Source organism: Strix aluco, chromosome 1 (genome assembly GCF_031877795.1).
Source record: "Strix aluco isolate bStrAlu1 chromosome 1, bStrAlu1.hap1, whole genome shotgun sequence".
NCBI classification, from domain to species: domain Eukaryota; kingdom Metazoa; phylum Chordata; class Aves; order Strigiformes; family Strigidae; genus Strix; species Strix aluco.
This window is the reverse complement of record NC_133931.1, coordinates 35271328-35287071: the sequence shown is the minus strand read 5'-3', so window position 1 is coordinate 35287071 and position 15744 is coordinate 35271328. Positions and strand designations below refer to the sequence as shown.

Genomic DNA, 15744 nt, shown 5'->3' with positions numbered 1-15744 from the left:
CTTGTTGAACAGCTGAACATTTTGAAGTAATGGCTAAACAGGCTTTCTACAATCTCACAAGCCAGCTAAAATCTTCACGTAACTGGGATGAGCCTTGTAGGCTGTATCAGTAAAAGGTGTGTTTTTTATGTAAATAGCTGAGGCATGACAAGTACAGGGACTGCTTGGGGCCCCACTGTTATCAGTATACAGAGAATTGAGTCTCTGGCGCTTGTCCTACTTCATCAAGCTGACAATATAAGACATTCAGCAACAGCAGCAGTATAAACGTATGCCAAGATGTCCTTTATGAATCCATGCCATGTAACCAAGTTTTAAAAATCCTGAAGCAAATGTAAAGTTTTTTATAGACAGCTGAAGAGCTGAATGTTGAGGAAGAGAACCTCTCACTTTCTCTGCAGGTTATGCTTAGAAGAATTACACAAGGGAGGAGGAACACGACTCTCTCAACAAGTCTTACTACCTTAAATTGCCTTTGTAGCCTGACCTAGCAGTTCCTGCTTGGGGTCCATGTGGCAACTTCCAACCATGAGGAGCACATGGCTGGGAGGTTTGAACAATGCCGCCACCAGCTGGATATGTACCAGTGGCAGGGTTGGGGTTGGCTGTAGAGCAAGGTAAGCATATTCTTCTTCCTAAAAAATATATATCCATTGGAAAAAGCAGTTTTGTATTGGCTAAATCTGCTCCCAGACTTGGGACAGGTATTCTGCAATTTCAACTGTAAATAACTTTAGAAACTTTGAAGACATCTGTTATAGTTTTGCTTAGTTTTGGCCATTTGTAGAAAAAAACAAAGGGCAAGATTCACCTGATTGTTGATACTGGACTGTGGAAAATCATAGCTTAAGGCTCATTGATTCCCAGAGGATCCAAATCCTTCTTTTCACCTTTCAGAATAGCACCCTAACTGCTGTCTTGTGGGGTACTACAAAACAAGAATTCCCCCAAACTCTTCTGCTCACACACCTCTACTGAGCACACTGCTTAGTGAGTCAAAGAAGATGACTGCTCTGTAGTTATCACTTTGTGTTCCTGTGGCTACCCAGCTGTGTTGCTCTGTAGCACAAGGAGGGTTTCTACAGAGGATTCATGCTCCTGCGGGGATAGGCATAGAATAAAATTTACATCTTCAGCATCTTGTGTGAGTGTGTGAACCTCTGAGCTTGTAGGTAAAATAATTCATCATCTTTCCCACCAGTTTTGTGAATCTCAGACATTTTCCTAGTTTCACTACAAATGCCCAAGTACAAAATGAATTATTTTTTTTGGCTAGAGGATTTTTTCCTTTATTTTGGACCAATTTGAACTGTTTTTTTGAGGGGATGAAGGATGAGAGAGGAGATTTTGGACTGTAAAATCAATTATTTGTACAGCCGTAAGGATCTGTGGAAAACTAGTCTCTCAGTCTCTCTAATGATGGGAAAGAGAAAGAATGATTATGAAGAAATAAGTATAAAATTTAAAGTTTAACTTAAGAGTTCACTGTTTTGGTTTTGCTTGATACCTCCATTTTAGTGTTTATTATCTCAAGTCCTGGATCCTTCAGAGAGTGAATTACTTGGAAGCAGTCTTATATTTAGCATATGTGAAGGATCTTGCTGGAATGAAGCATGAATATTGGAACACAGATGGTCTGTAGGGGCCACGAAATGGAGGACACAAGTACATACAGAGCTTCTGGGGATGCAGGAACTCCTGTATCAAGTGAGGATATTGCACATTTGATGCTTTGAAGAGAAGGTTGGTTTGTGACTCCTTCCTGTTTTAAACAGTGGGATGTTCTGACTCAATGATCTGAGAAACCCAGTGTGACTACAAAAACCTGTATGTGAAATGAGTTTGGGAGAAAAGAGAGGGACTCAGATGCCATGTTAAATGAGGTATAGGAAAGAATATAAACACCTTTTACCCTGGAGATGTCTGACACTTTCCATCAGGGCATCAATGGCAATCACGTAAAAAAGGGAAGTGAAATAATTTTCTCAGGTAAACCATTAGTGATCAAGTTAGAGTAAGTCTTCAGCTCCTTCTTGATGGGCTATTAAAAAAAACATCCAATGAAGAAAGCAGGATGTTGTTGCACCATGGATGTCTAGAAACTAAGTCTAATCTTAGTGCTCCTAAACATAGCTCCACAACTTCCTCATGCTCAGCAGAGATCCAGACCTTTAATGTACTGATCCATGTTACAGGTAGCACAGCTAAGACAGTAACTTTAGAACTGAACTTTAAACTGGGCAGGAACTTGCCACACTCTGCACTGAGCATGCATGCATAAGTACTTTTTTGCTCCTCCCATTACTTGACAAAACTGTTCCTTTGTTCCTCTGGTAACCCTACCTCTGCCCAGAATAGACATGAGTTTGCCTATAACAGACTGAGAAAAGTGCTTCAGCATTAAAAACATGGGCCAAACTACATACAGATGAGTAAGTTATGTAGACACAACAGATGACAGGAGTTTGCTGTGGGAACATGGTGCTGGAAGACAGTCCAAGTTTACAGACATGAGTGCTTAGACTAGCTCACCATCAGGGCTGGTTATGCTGTGTAGACCTATCTCAAAAAGAGGAAGGAGAAGTTGTTTAAACTCTGAGCAGATAGTCAGAGGAAAATTGTACCTGTTTGATGGAAATAAGTGGTGAGGAGGAGTGCTCCGTTTTGTTATCCCACTGTATTTCACAGTACATAAGCTTGGCTGTTCCCCTGTAATTACTTATAAAACCTGATCTCCTTCATTTCCCTTTAAGTCTATTGTCAGAACATTTATTATGAGATCCTGGCTTCTTGAAATGAATCCTTGAAATGAAGGGGTGTAGGATGTCAAATTCAGTTTCTACTTGCACTATGTAGATCCAGGGGTTGTATGATGATTATGCTAACAAAAAACTATGAAACTTCATTTGTACTAGGCAAATGCATTAATGCCAGCCATGTGATATTATTTCAAGAGAAGTGAAAAAATTAGGTGGCAAACACAATTTTGGCAAAAGCACAGTTCCTCAGATGCAACATGTGCAAATCATTATTTTGTCTTGTAGAATGGTTAAGGAAATGTATTTTGAAATGGCAATTATATAATTAGTGTGTTAAGTAACTTCATTGAATGACAAGTGATTAAACAAATAGCAACTAACAGACATAGCGCTACTTTGATTAGTGTGTGGAAAATGATACAGAATAACTCTGGCAAGTACAGGGTGGGCAACAAAGTTGAGTGTACGTTTTGCTAATACCTTTCTTAGTCTAAAATGGAGGTGCCTACAAAACAGGCAACTGGGTTTTGACTGAGCGTTAGTTTTAATTCATAAGGTTTGAAAGGCTTTACCAGTCCTAGAAATTAAAATGAACATAGCTATTAAAATGAAAATGCTATCCATCTGGGGGTCAAGATGAAAAATCCAGATCCTTGTCAATCCCAACTGCAAGACAAGCTCCTAGGGGGTCTCCTTCCACTTCATTTTTGCCTCCATCTCTGTCACCAACTTTTGTCTAGTAGGTGTATGTCTATCCATTTTTAACTGTTGAGTAGGAGAAGAACCTACCTCTGTTGTCTTCCCTCTGTTTTTTCCTGCCAGGGAAAAAGCTGTTAGATTTCTTGATACTGCAAGTGGGCTGAATCTCCTGCTGCAGTGTGACAAGGCAGAAAACTGACACTTTTAGCTTTTCCAGACTTCTCCAATACCTTTCCCTTTTAAGCTTCTTCCCTTCCCTAACAGCCACAGCAGCAAGAAAATTCAAGATTTTTACATTTCATCATTGGCCAACTGAGGCTAAAGTAACAGCAAAACAAACCAAACCAGAAACAGATTGCAAACTAAGGATAGTGAACAGCTGGCCTGTGGTCTGTGGAAGGTTGACTCATTCCATGTTGTTAATGCCTTTCTTTTCACTTCCACATGCTACACTGCACTGAAGTCTGCTAACATATTTTAATGCAAGCAACTGCTAAGGGTGCAGTTCCAAAACAGCTAAACGTCTCTAGGTCAGGGCTGCTATGATTCTGCTCTTCCTCCTTCCTTCTGTGTTCATTCCTGTTCTCTTCTTTATGCCAGATCATGCTACTGCAACAGTGAACAGGTTTAAGGGTACAAAAGAAGACAAACATTTCTATAAGAAAATCAGTTTCTGTACAGTTTATTTTTGCCTCAGCCTCTTCAAGTCACATTTTACAACGTGGGTAAGCTGATCTAATAGCTTGCTGTGTGGAGGCTCCCCCTCCTCTTCTCTTGGCTGGGCAGTCCTGATGTCTCCCATGTTTCAGTTCTAGTACTCATCTAAGCCCCAGTGGATCAGTTCAACTCACTTAGCTGGCTAAAAAATTGAGTTAGTTTCTGCTAGCTCAGTGGTTTAGGGAGCATCCAGGATTGAAGTCAATGGGAAGGAACAACCAAGGTAGAGTCTCCCACCTTGAAGACATTCAAAAGTTGCCTGGACACAGGCATGGGCAGCCTGTTCTAGGTGGCTCTGCTTGAGCAGGGGAGTTGGACCAGATGACCTTCGGAGGTCCCTTCCCACCTCAACCGTTCTGTGGTTCTGTGAACCTCACCACTCTTGTGAAACCTCACCGATAGTTGTCACCAGGCTATTTCACCATTTTTTTTTTTCCAACAGAGGAGGAAACAGTCCCCAAAACATACATGGTCTTTGTTTGTCATCATTTACATGCCAAGCATGTAAGTTGCCCAGAGACTGCAACAGTAGCATTTCATACCCTGCTGACATTACTGTGTAAACAAACGTATACACAGATCACTGAAAAATTCTATTCTGCATCTTCAGCAAGAGGCAGTCACATCGGGAAGCCACTCAGGAAGCCCTGAAGGAGAGCTCCGAAAGTGTCTGCAGGGAGATAGCTGTGCTTTGGTTGACATTCTGTTCCCATTCGGCTGTTAATTAGTAACTCACTTTTTGAAAATGAAAGATTACACATCCTGAACAAATACAAATGTTTGATCTCAGGCTCATCAAGGTTTTCCTTCAGCAGCTGCCAGGGAAAAGCAAATGTTCTGTCACGTACATCCAGACTGAGATAATGCGAAACAGAAGACGAAGAATACGGAGAGAATGTACCAATGCTTCCACACAGTCGTGGAGAGCACAGCAGACCATGAAAAGTACCAAATAGCAGACAACAACCTAGTGAGCCTAACTGAAACCTGATGGGATGACTCCTGACTGCAACATCAACCTAAGAGGTACAACTTTCCCAACACAACAAGAGAAGATTGAAGCATTCTGCTATATATCAAAAGCACTTTTCTGCGTCGCATGTGAACTGTCTCTTTTGGAGCACGAGGCACTCGGCTGTAGCCATGCCTGACCCACCCTGAAGGTTACGGAGTCATCAAGGAGAAGGCAGCAGTCAGCCAGATCACACCGGCAGCAGAAGGAGACCTAGTTGCATGAGATGTTTTTACAAGGTCAGGTAGGAGTCCTGAAAGGGCTGTGATGGAATTGGCAAGCTTTGGGAAAACTGCTAGATGATTTTTACTGAGTCAAACTACAGTTATCTCTTTTTATTGAAGATGCCACCACAAAGTAATGAGAACTGCATTTACCATCAATCAAGTAGAAATGAGCTGACAAGTGAAGCACATAACACCAGCAAAAAAAAAGGAATACATGTATTTTTTAAAGAAAATCCTAACATTTTCTGATTTTTTGGTTATGTCCAGGACATAAACACCCACTGTGAAGTAAATCTGAACATCCAGAAAATATTAATTTGGCATTAGAACAAAATTATTTTTAAGCAGGAATTAATGTAGTATGTAGGTAATAATCTTTTTTTCTGATGTGGAAAGGTATCTTAACAAAAAAACCCAATCCCTTTCATCTTTTTTTGGTTACAGCATTGGACAAATTCTCACCCTCTGCATATTCACTGACTACACCATTAGTTTTTGGGGTTTTGCTTTTCTTACAGATAAGTCAGTCAGTGACTCTGGCTGGCATAAATTCTCTAGATATTGCATCCCAAGCATGCTCTACAAACAATTCTCAGACCATAACAGAGATGTGGACCTTCATATGTATTATGTATTTGCTCTTACAAGGTAAAGTTCTGAAACCTTAAACTTCAATGCTCCAAGCACCTTCCCTAGAGTGTCACCCATCTCCAAGGTCTTTTGTTCCTAGAGAACTACTTCCACCTTTGCTGTATTAAAGTGACATCAGGAGCTGCTCACCTCTGGGCATCACTACAATCTGTTAACCCTGCTCAGAAATGCAGGCCAACCATGATGGTTTGCTACATACCACATTTCAGTTTGCTTGTCACTGCTGCCTGTCAAGCTTTCCATCAGTGATTTCTGAAACTGCTGAGCATGTCATCTTTCAGTACAGCCCCTCCCTGTTGGATTCTTATCAAGTCTATCTCATCAGTAGCTCTTCCACTTCTACAATTCTGCCCCTGCTTATTCTCTTTCCAGCTATTTTTATATTTGACAATAAAAGTGATAGCAATGGTAGATTATATATAACATTACACAATTGTTATCTGTCCTAGAAAATAAAAGTATTGTATTTTATGCATTTTAAAGTGTAGGAGAGTTCTAAAAACATGGTCTAATATACAACACAAATATGATAGATGGGATTAAGAAAGCATGGACTAAAAATAAGCATAAAAGATTCATTGTCATCACTTTAACAGCACATCTCATTGGGACTACTGGGTGAAGTAAACAGCACAAGTCAGTAATAAACAAATGAGCAATATTGCCAGCTCCAAAAAACACGCATATGTTAATACCTTCAAAATCATCAAAAAGTATTAAAGTAATGAGTCTGGTCTTTGATCTATCTCCTGAAATTTGAGTAGAGAATTGGTCACCCCTCAAAGAACATCAAGTTACTGGGGGTCAAAAATTCAGTTGTACAGGCAGAGTACTCCATGGCAAGCATTCAAAAATCTCAAAATGGGTCCAATCTGTTCTTCCTCATCACCAGGACTGACTTCAAAATAATTTTATTAAAACATGAATGCTCATATTTTCAATTTGCCTGCTGTTCAGCAAGCCTTAAGAACGCATCCAAGATGTTTTTTCCAGGGTTTTCTTCACAGCTGTGACAAGCACAGGGGTATGATACTCCTGAAGCAGAGCTCTACAGTCACTTAGAGCTAAAGCATTCAGAAAAAGAGCAATTATTACAAAGTCGCTGAAGATGGTAACATTGCAACTTTCCAAAATATACATTCAAACAAGGAAGCTGAGTTTGACACTGGCTTGTTCAAGACACAGCAGAAGAAAAAGTGTCACATCTTAGACTGAAACTATGTTATGGGCCATCTTGTATGACACAGGCCATCAAATTTAACCTAGCTACCATTATAGTGAGTCCAATAATTTGTGTTGAGTGAAGTACATCTCTAACAACTTTATGGTATTGAATAGAATTCTGTATGGGAAACAGAAATCTCTATTTCCTTCAACAGTTTGCTCTGATAGCATTAAATCTTCTAACTAAAAGTTCTTGGTATGTTTGTGCTCAAGAATTCAAAGAGCTCTTCATGTAATGCAATTTGCTAAAGCTGAAAGATATTTATTTGTATTGGTAACAAACAATTCAGTGTTCAATACTATGAGAAGGTAAGCAGGCAGAACTCTCTAAGACTTTCAGACTCAACAGTAGAGAAGATGTCTTTATTCATTTTGGTGGGGTTTTTGAACACCCTCTTCCACTTAGTTCTAACTTCCTCTCTTCCTCTCCCTTCCATGGCCTTTAGACGTTCACTGCCCTATTTCTCTGTACTTGCTTAGCTTTCTGCTCCGTTCTACCTAATTTTGATTATATAGCCTCCTATCTTTGAATTTTTCCCTTTTCTATCTCCCACTCCTCATACCTTGAATTTTATTAATGACACAAATAGAAGAACTATCTGGACTTCCTTTCCATTACTTTATATCACCCACATTCAATTCGTTCCTCAGCTTCACACCATATGCCTAAAGTCCATCATAAACCCTAAGAATAGGTTGTCTTGAGTCGCACAGCAAGGTAAAAAGTACCAGGATTCATTACCATTACGGACAAACTCAGGTTTGCCTGAGAAAGCCACTAGAAAATGGTGACCATTTTAACTAAAAGCTGCTTGTAGTTAAATTCTACTGAAAAAAACCCAAAGAATAGTGGCCATTAGGGAAAGAGAAATTTATATTTATAGTCAGATATTGGGAAACAGAAAATGGAAAAAGAAATCATTCAGGAAAAACATATTCTGAAAACCATTACATTTGTACTAAAGAGGTTGGCATACCTGAATGCAAAACCCAACAAAACATGCGGCAGGCTAGACTGCAGTGGTACTTTAGGAATGTTTCCCTTTTTTACTGTTTGCTAAAAAAACCCTGAAAGACCAGCAATTGCTTCCACAATACTGCTTCATGTCCAAATGAGATATGCCTTGTCAATCAGACATTTCAAATACACACTAATTAGTGTACCAGTATGAAATGTTTATTTTAATCTGAAATTGCTCAAATGAAGTATGTGGGGAAAAAATTTGAACTCCTTAAAATCACAAGCTAAACCAATCTAAAGAATGAAAACTCCCTACAGAGTATAGGGAAAGAGCAAGTGACTTGAAAAACTGCTGTGTCAAGTCTTGGCATATTTGAAAAAGCAAGATAATATACTTATGAAGGATGGTAACCACACTGGTATCTGCTGGTTAACAAATCTCCCACTGGATGTGAGTAGAGAGATATATTACAAAAGACAATTCCAATCTAAAAGGTAGACTATAGTGCTGGAGATGCCATTGGGAACCTGTTGGGTTTTTTTTTTTCTATTTCTCTCTTTTTTTGATCAAGGTATGTGGTCAGATGTGGTTCTTCTGCCACAATACAGTGACAAATTTGTTATACAGCTTTTTTTATTAGACATTCTCATGCAACAGATTCCACCACTTTCCCAGAAATAAACTATTCTAGAGTCTCATTCAGACAGTTTTCCATTAAAAAACCCTAGAACTTATAAAATCTATATTTTAGAATGAACATGAGAAAAATTAGCTTCATAAACACAGAAGTGGATAGATCCTGAAGACAGACTATGTCAGGGCTCATAGCTGACACAAACCAACATGTCTCCATTGAAATCATAGGCTTTCAGGTGACTAGTCCATCCTAAATACCATACAATACAAAAGACATAATTTAAAAGTAACAGATAACATTAGCTAAAGAAGAGTTTCTAGAATGTAAGTTTTATAGCATATGGCTAGCTTGCACTTATTTCATTTGAAACTTTCAAATGTGGATAATTCAGCTTAACAAAGGTACAGCAGTTCTGTCTCCTGTTTTTATAAGAAGAATAACCATATCAGATAAACCTGCTGTGAGGGAAATTGTAGAAAAACAAGCAAAATCATACCAATCACACAGAAACAAGAAAGACAAGGGAATTTTTTTTTTTTTAGTTAGTCCATTAAGAGGTCTAATTTTGTCATTAATTAATTCCAGTGCCTGACAAACACTCGATGTGCTTTCTGTTTGTTTGCTAATGATTCATTTTTCTCTATTTATTCAGCTGATGGCAAATGCTTCGATCCAGTCCTGCCACCTCCCTTATCAAACACAACAAGTCAGTAGCACCCCTGTTCCTCAGAAAGTGGAATTCCTTTGATATTTAAGAAGGGACCAAGTAGAAATTTGTGAATCCTGTCCAGTATGTGGGTCTATTTTGTGACCCACTGGTTGCCACTTGGCTTTTAGATGATTATTTTCTTTTGCTCTCAGCTCAGATGAAATCTTTGCACAAGCGATGTGAGTTAGTAATACAGCAACCACTCCATCATGCAATGACAAAACATTTTTCTTTGCTTTTTAAGAACCCTGTGGAAAATTACATAACTAAAACCAATGATGAATGTTTTTTAAACTTCAAATGAAGAAAGATTAGGAAATTCTAGCTACATAATAGCCCAAGCAAACTTAGTTCTACCTATTTGTGCACATACTATGATACAATCTTTATCTATGTGATTATATGTATTTTTTTCCCTCCCAGAAAAATGTCCTGTTTAGAGCACTGAATGGGTACACCTGGGATCAAACTAATGCTGCACATAATCTGGAATTCTCTATTTTCTAGGTGCTTGACTTTGCAGGCTCAATAACACTTTTTCATTTAGATGTCTTAAATATATAATTATTCAGATGGCTTAAATGTGCTTTTTGCTTACAAAGTCTTTTTTCTGTTTACATATCATACTCTAGCCTAAATAAATGCTAAGACAAAGGCCAACCTGGCTGGTAGCCCAGAATGTAGTTGTTACCAAATTGACAGGGACCACCTTAAATTCATTGAAATGTCTAAATATTGTATTTGACTTATAACTAACTTTTAAAAGGCGATCTTTACTGAAAGAAAAATGGAGTGACTTTACAACAGCATAAACAAGTTGCTGGATGAAATGAGAATTGAACGTCGAAGTATGGTCTGACTTACCACAGCTCTCCATTACTGTAAAACACCAAATACTTAAGGACAGGAAGTATCCTCATGTTACCATGTAAATAACTAATGGGCTTAGTTTATGTTAACAACTAATTTAGAAACTTCCAATAAAAAAACCCCATCAATCAAAAATATGGCTAAGAGTGTCTGAAACTTTTCCCCAAAAGTAACTAATTCTAATAATTCTTAAGGTGACTTTTCCTTTTTCCTTAGAGAATCTTATGTAGAGGCTGATAAAATGTATGATAAATGTGAACACAGTACAATTTAAAGAGGCCTGCAAAGGCAAACAAAAATGGTACTTTTTCCAATCTACTGAAGATCTGAAAAGTGCAAGGTTTGGTTTAAAGATTTCTTGTTTCCTTTTTGTTTTTAAAGCTTTTGGAGTATCGAAGTCTTGTCTTGCTTTATACATAAGAGTGTTGGAGGACAAGAAGACTAGAATGGAAGTCCCCCTCAGTTCTCATTTGACGCAGCAGGGTGATGGGTGATTACCATTGAGATTTTTTCTTCTCCTGGATTTTTGCCAGAAGCTTGAATTAAACATTTTAAGAACAGCCAAACAAAATGAGAGTTTTACACAGTCTGATTAAAAATCCCTTTCCCCTCTCAAATGCCAGTTTCTTGTGACAGATGATGGCTAGAGATGATGGCTTCATCTCTCTGCTTTTCCAGCTACCCATAATTTCCTAGTAAAAATAGGATAGACAAGACCTGATACATACATAAAATCAAACAAAACCTTTGCAGAAACCTTACATCTGACTTTAAAACCAAAGCAAGCTCTTCAAGCTCTCCTAATATGTCTTAAAAATATGTAAAGGCAATATAGTTTTGTCTCCTTTTCGGGTCACTCTTTAGATCTAATCAGGACTTTACTATGGCAAGATAGGCAAATCCCAGTGACAAGAACATGCCATATGAAAAGCACAAAGTGTATTGAAATTTAAAATTCACTAAAGCTCACATTCTGGCCTTACTAGATATTAATAAAATTATAAGAGTGTGGGGTGAAGGTATTATACCTGGTCATGGCTGGCTTCAATGGAGCTTCCGATACCTTGGAAAGTCATCTGCACAGGAGACAGTGTCAAACAGGTCATACACTCTTTGCCATTTTGTCTATCACTGTAGTGTACCTATAACAGAATAACATACGTAATCTGCTAAACACCAGGTTTGTACAAGGGAGTCATGCTAAAATACTGTCCCTTTTCAACAAGTTTGTAAGAAGAATTCCAAACATTTACATTGAATTCATCTTTAATATAAATCAAGGCGTGTGTAAAATATTCTAGGCAGTCCCATACTGAACTGGGGCCAAATTTTCTGTGATATGTCTGTTGGATAGTTTTTTAAGGGCTGCATTCTTCAGTTTCTGAGACCTTTGAGACTGAATTCAAGATATTGTATCTATATAAGAATCTAATTAGAGTTTCCAGCCTAGATGTCATTTTTAACAGCATTTTGTAGCTTAGTTATAAAACATCCATGTAAATCATTATACCTCCAAAAACTTGGTAATAATAGTTTAAATTTTTCAACTGTAATTCCATTTCTACTAAAAATCCACTAGTTCTTTTGCCATGGCTAATATTGTGTATTTGAATTTGATTTTGTAATTATCAATCAAAATGACAGATAAAATGGAGAAGAATTCACATTCTTCTTGAGATGTCTAGGCTATCCTTTTCTAAGAGTAACTCATTCCCTACTGATGTCAAAATGTGCATGTTGAACCTGAATTTTGCATGAATTACAGGGGAAGATAGTGCTTCTACTTGAATTATTGTCCTTGTCTTCAGGTTCCCTTCAGACAGTTCTTAAATCCCCTAAAGAAAGGATGGATTTTAATATGTTGAGACAAAATTAAATTAAATGTTGCCAGTGTTTCATTATTAAGAACAGGTTGCTACTCATGCTGAATTGTTGAAATATTACAGTTCTCTACATAGCTCCTGGCTTCTAGACAGGCAGATCGAGCACTTTGTTCTACAGGAGAGGTGGAATTTAGTTTATGGTGGTAATTTACATTGGCTATGTGACCCCTGTCAGAAATGGAAAGAGAGATCAGCTCTGCTGGAGACAGACCTTTTATGTTAGTATCTATTTACAGCTGTATAGCTCTCAGGCAAAAGTTACATGATAAAGCCTCATCTTGACATTTAGGCTACAAAATTAAACTTTATTATTTCTGAAGACAACTAGGAACCATATAGAATTATTCCTGTGGAAATGATTTAGTGACATATATGATTCTAATTGTACACTGTGTGCATTAAATCCTCTGTGCCTAACTCTTCTCTGCCACAGGTGCAAATTGGGAATACTTCAGCTGAAGCAAAACCAGTGCAAAACTGGCTGAGTGAGAGAAAAAACAAGTTGGTGCTATAATTCAGAATTACAACACATCAAAACATTTTTGCTGTAGCCAAAAGTAAGATACAGAATACAAAATTCTTGCAGTGTGTATAGAAATATTGATTTCACTCAGCCCTTCTCAAAGCTTTCTGGATTATCCTTGTCTCTCTTCCTCTCAACCCCCACAATATGTGCCTACTAAATTGCCTGTGGCTCTCTGCCAGAAAAGCCATACTACTTACTTAGAAACCACAGGAGGCCCCTTCACATATACAATGGTTTAACTTTGATTAATCGAAAGAGGTATGAAGGTATGAAATTTGGCTTGCAAATATAAACTGAAGTTCTTTAAATGTCAGGGACTACTGTTATGACAAAGACTTATCAAGCTTCCACAACTGTGGTATCTGGTTGCAAGCTAGATATTCTGCTGAGTACATGTTGTGGGAATGTGATGTGGAGAAATGTGGCAGAAAAGCTCAAGAGGATGATTCTGTACTGCAAATATGACAGCAAAAGGGGCAAAATCTAGTGAGCAAGAAAAGTACATGTCTTAGAGCACATATGCAGAAATGGAAAAATGGCGCTTTCTGAACTGCATAGCATGTTTGTAGGCTTGTTTTTAATTAGAATAATAAGAATAAGGTTACACTTCACTAATGTCCACTGGAATAAAGCAAGGCTAACAAGCTGAAAGAACAGGAGATATCCAGAGGAAAAATTGTGATTAGTATTACATGACACTATTATCTGCAATAGCAGATTTGCTTCACACCCCCTTTAGAGTCCCACATCAAAACTGCAATAAATTCAGAATTTTGTATCTTTCTAGGCTTAACTTTCCCAAAGGAATTTCATGATGCACTTTTGGCCTCATCTGAATGTATCAAGGCCGTTATTTGTAATTTCTTAGACAACAGTCCTCTAATTATCTCTTGCCCTGTTGAAGCTCTTCAGTTGAACCAAAATAAACACTTTCTATGTTAATAATATGAATAGTGATATAAAAAACAAAAGACTGGACTTTGAATGGGGAACAGAATAAAACTTTGTCCTTTCATCAAATCCCTCTAGTCTAGAGAATTGTGCAGTCAGCAGAAATATTCAATTTCTTCTACATTTGGCATGCGTATGTGCAATTTCCCAGTAATCCTGTTTTGTTATTTATCAATCCAGCTGCTACGCTGTTAAACTCTCTATTTTATTCCTTTCTTCTTCAAATTTGATCTATGATCCAAAGTTTGGGGTTTTTTGTCAACCAAGAGTGCTAGGTATTTACCTATTTGAGGAGAATGTCCAAAATAGGCAATCAGAAAGAAATGGTAGTAGTCAAATAGTTATCAAATAGTCTGAATAGCAGCAGATGCTTCTAGGTTTTCATCCAGTATGTTGCAGATATTTCAGTTTATATGTCCATGCTATTATAACTAAGTATAGGAGGAACGTGCATGTCTATAAAACTGATTTAAGAATATCGTATCACGTAAGGCAGGGGAACATGAAGGCACAGAAAATGCTTGATTCAGCATCTGCTATCAAGGAGTGCTGACTGAGGGCTGGCCAAGTGCTCCAACCGTGATTACGTGGCCATTCTTGAAATTCATGACTACAATAATACTTTTCTAAAAGTTTCTCAGTGCCTTAAGAGTCAAGAGTGCTTAACTACAGCTCATCTCCGTAATAGCTCTGTTAGGCAGGTAAGCATGCTTTGTGGACAGACGTTAAATGACTCATCCAAATTCACTCTGCACTGGCAGGAGTGAATGGCAGTGCTGGGACTATAACCCATCATTAAGGCCTCTGGCCTAACCACAATCGGTCATTTTCCCTTTCCATATATTACAGAGGTAAAAATAAAAGAGTTATGAAAATAATTACTACCTATGTCCAGGACCTAACTTTCAGGCTTCAATTATTTGTAATTCAAGGACACTCACAAATCAGCTCAATGCATTTTGAGGATTAAACAGCAATGAAATTCTACTCATTAAAATTCAGAATGTTTTATTTGGATAACATATAAGCAGATATTTTAGAGAACAGCATTAGGATTTGGTTAGAAAATAATGGCCAGCATACAGATGTCTGTAGTAAGGACTGTGCAAGTTTCTGAGTAAAATGCAAGTCTCCAGCCTCAGGCTACGAGTAATTTACATGTAATTCTCCTCCAACGTACGTCTACGCAGCACAAAGCAGTGCCACAACAACAAGATCCTGGCAATAACACATTTATTGGAAAAAGCATATGGCAATGCTAGCTTTTCTTCTGGGTAACTACATACGTGGAGTACCTCAGGAATCCCAAACACAGCGCTCTGTTGTGCTGTGCGGGCAGGGTAAGAAACCTCTGAGTGTAAAACAGAGTGCATCCCGGGCATCAAAATAATGAAATAAAGTCTAGAAATAATTTTTTCCACAAGTACATGCCATGGATTTACTCGTGCATGTATGCTTTCATGTTCAGTACTCACACAAGATGCAACATTATATCCTCTTCACAGATTGCTTCAGTCAGGAACATGCTGCATGGTATGAGTATGTATGGAGGGATACTACTAACTGGAGTATGTGTATAGAAATGTATGTGAAGGTCTGAAACCATTTGACAACTATGTTGAAATTTGGCCCTTGTTTTTAATATTTTAAATTACTGAAGAGATACAAATATTTTGATGGACATTTATAGCTTCACATAAAGGAAAATATAAGATGAATGTTTACAATGTTACAACTGAATGTGGAATGGCATAGCCAAAATTCTCAACCTTATATGTTATTTTATAAAGGAAAAACTAAATTATACTGCATAAGAAATTACATTTAAGGATACTCCCATCATAATGCTGCTGCAAAAGCAGGACATTTCCAATTTATTTCATATTTCCTGTTTATTTCATCTATAAAGATGTCTCT

At 37.8% G+C, this 15744-nt stretch overlaps 1 protein-coding gene across 9 annotated transcripts in view; it reads right to left on the bottom strand.

Moving 5' to 3' along the window:
* Positions 1-15744, bottom strand: part of STAU2 (staufen double-stranded RNA binding protein 2) — a 173031-nt gene that overhangs the window by 51248 nt on the left and 106039 nt on the right. For 7 of the 9 annotated variants that reach the window (XM_074817378.1, XM_074817349.1, XM_074817394.1 and 4 more), the window contains one exon: positions 11496-11609. The exons of the other annotated variants lie outside the window; for them this stretch is intronic. In XM_074817378.1, the coding sequence (XP_074673479.1) occupies positions 11496-11609 (114 nt within the window). The remainder of the gene's footprint in view (positions 1-11495; positions 11610-15744) is intronic. 9 annotated transcript variants of the gene reach the window in all.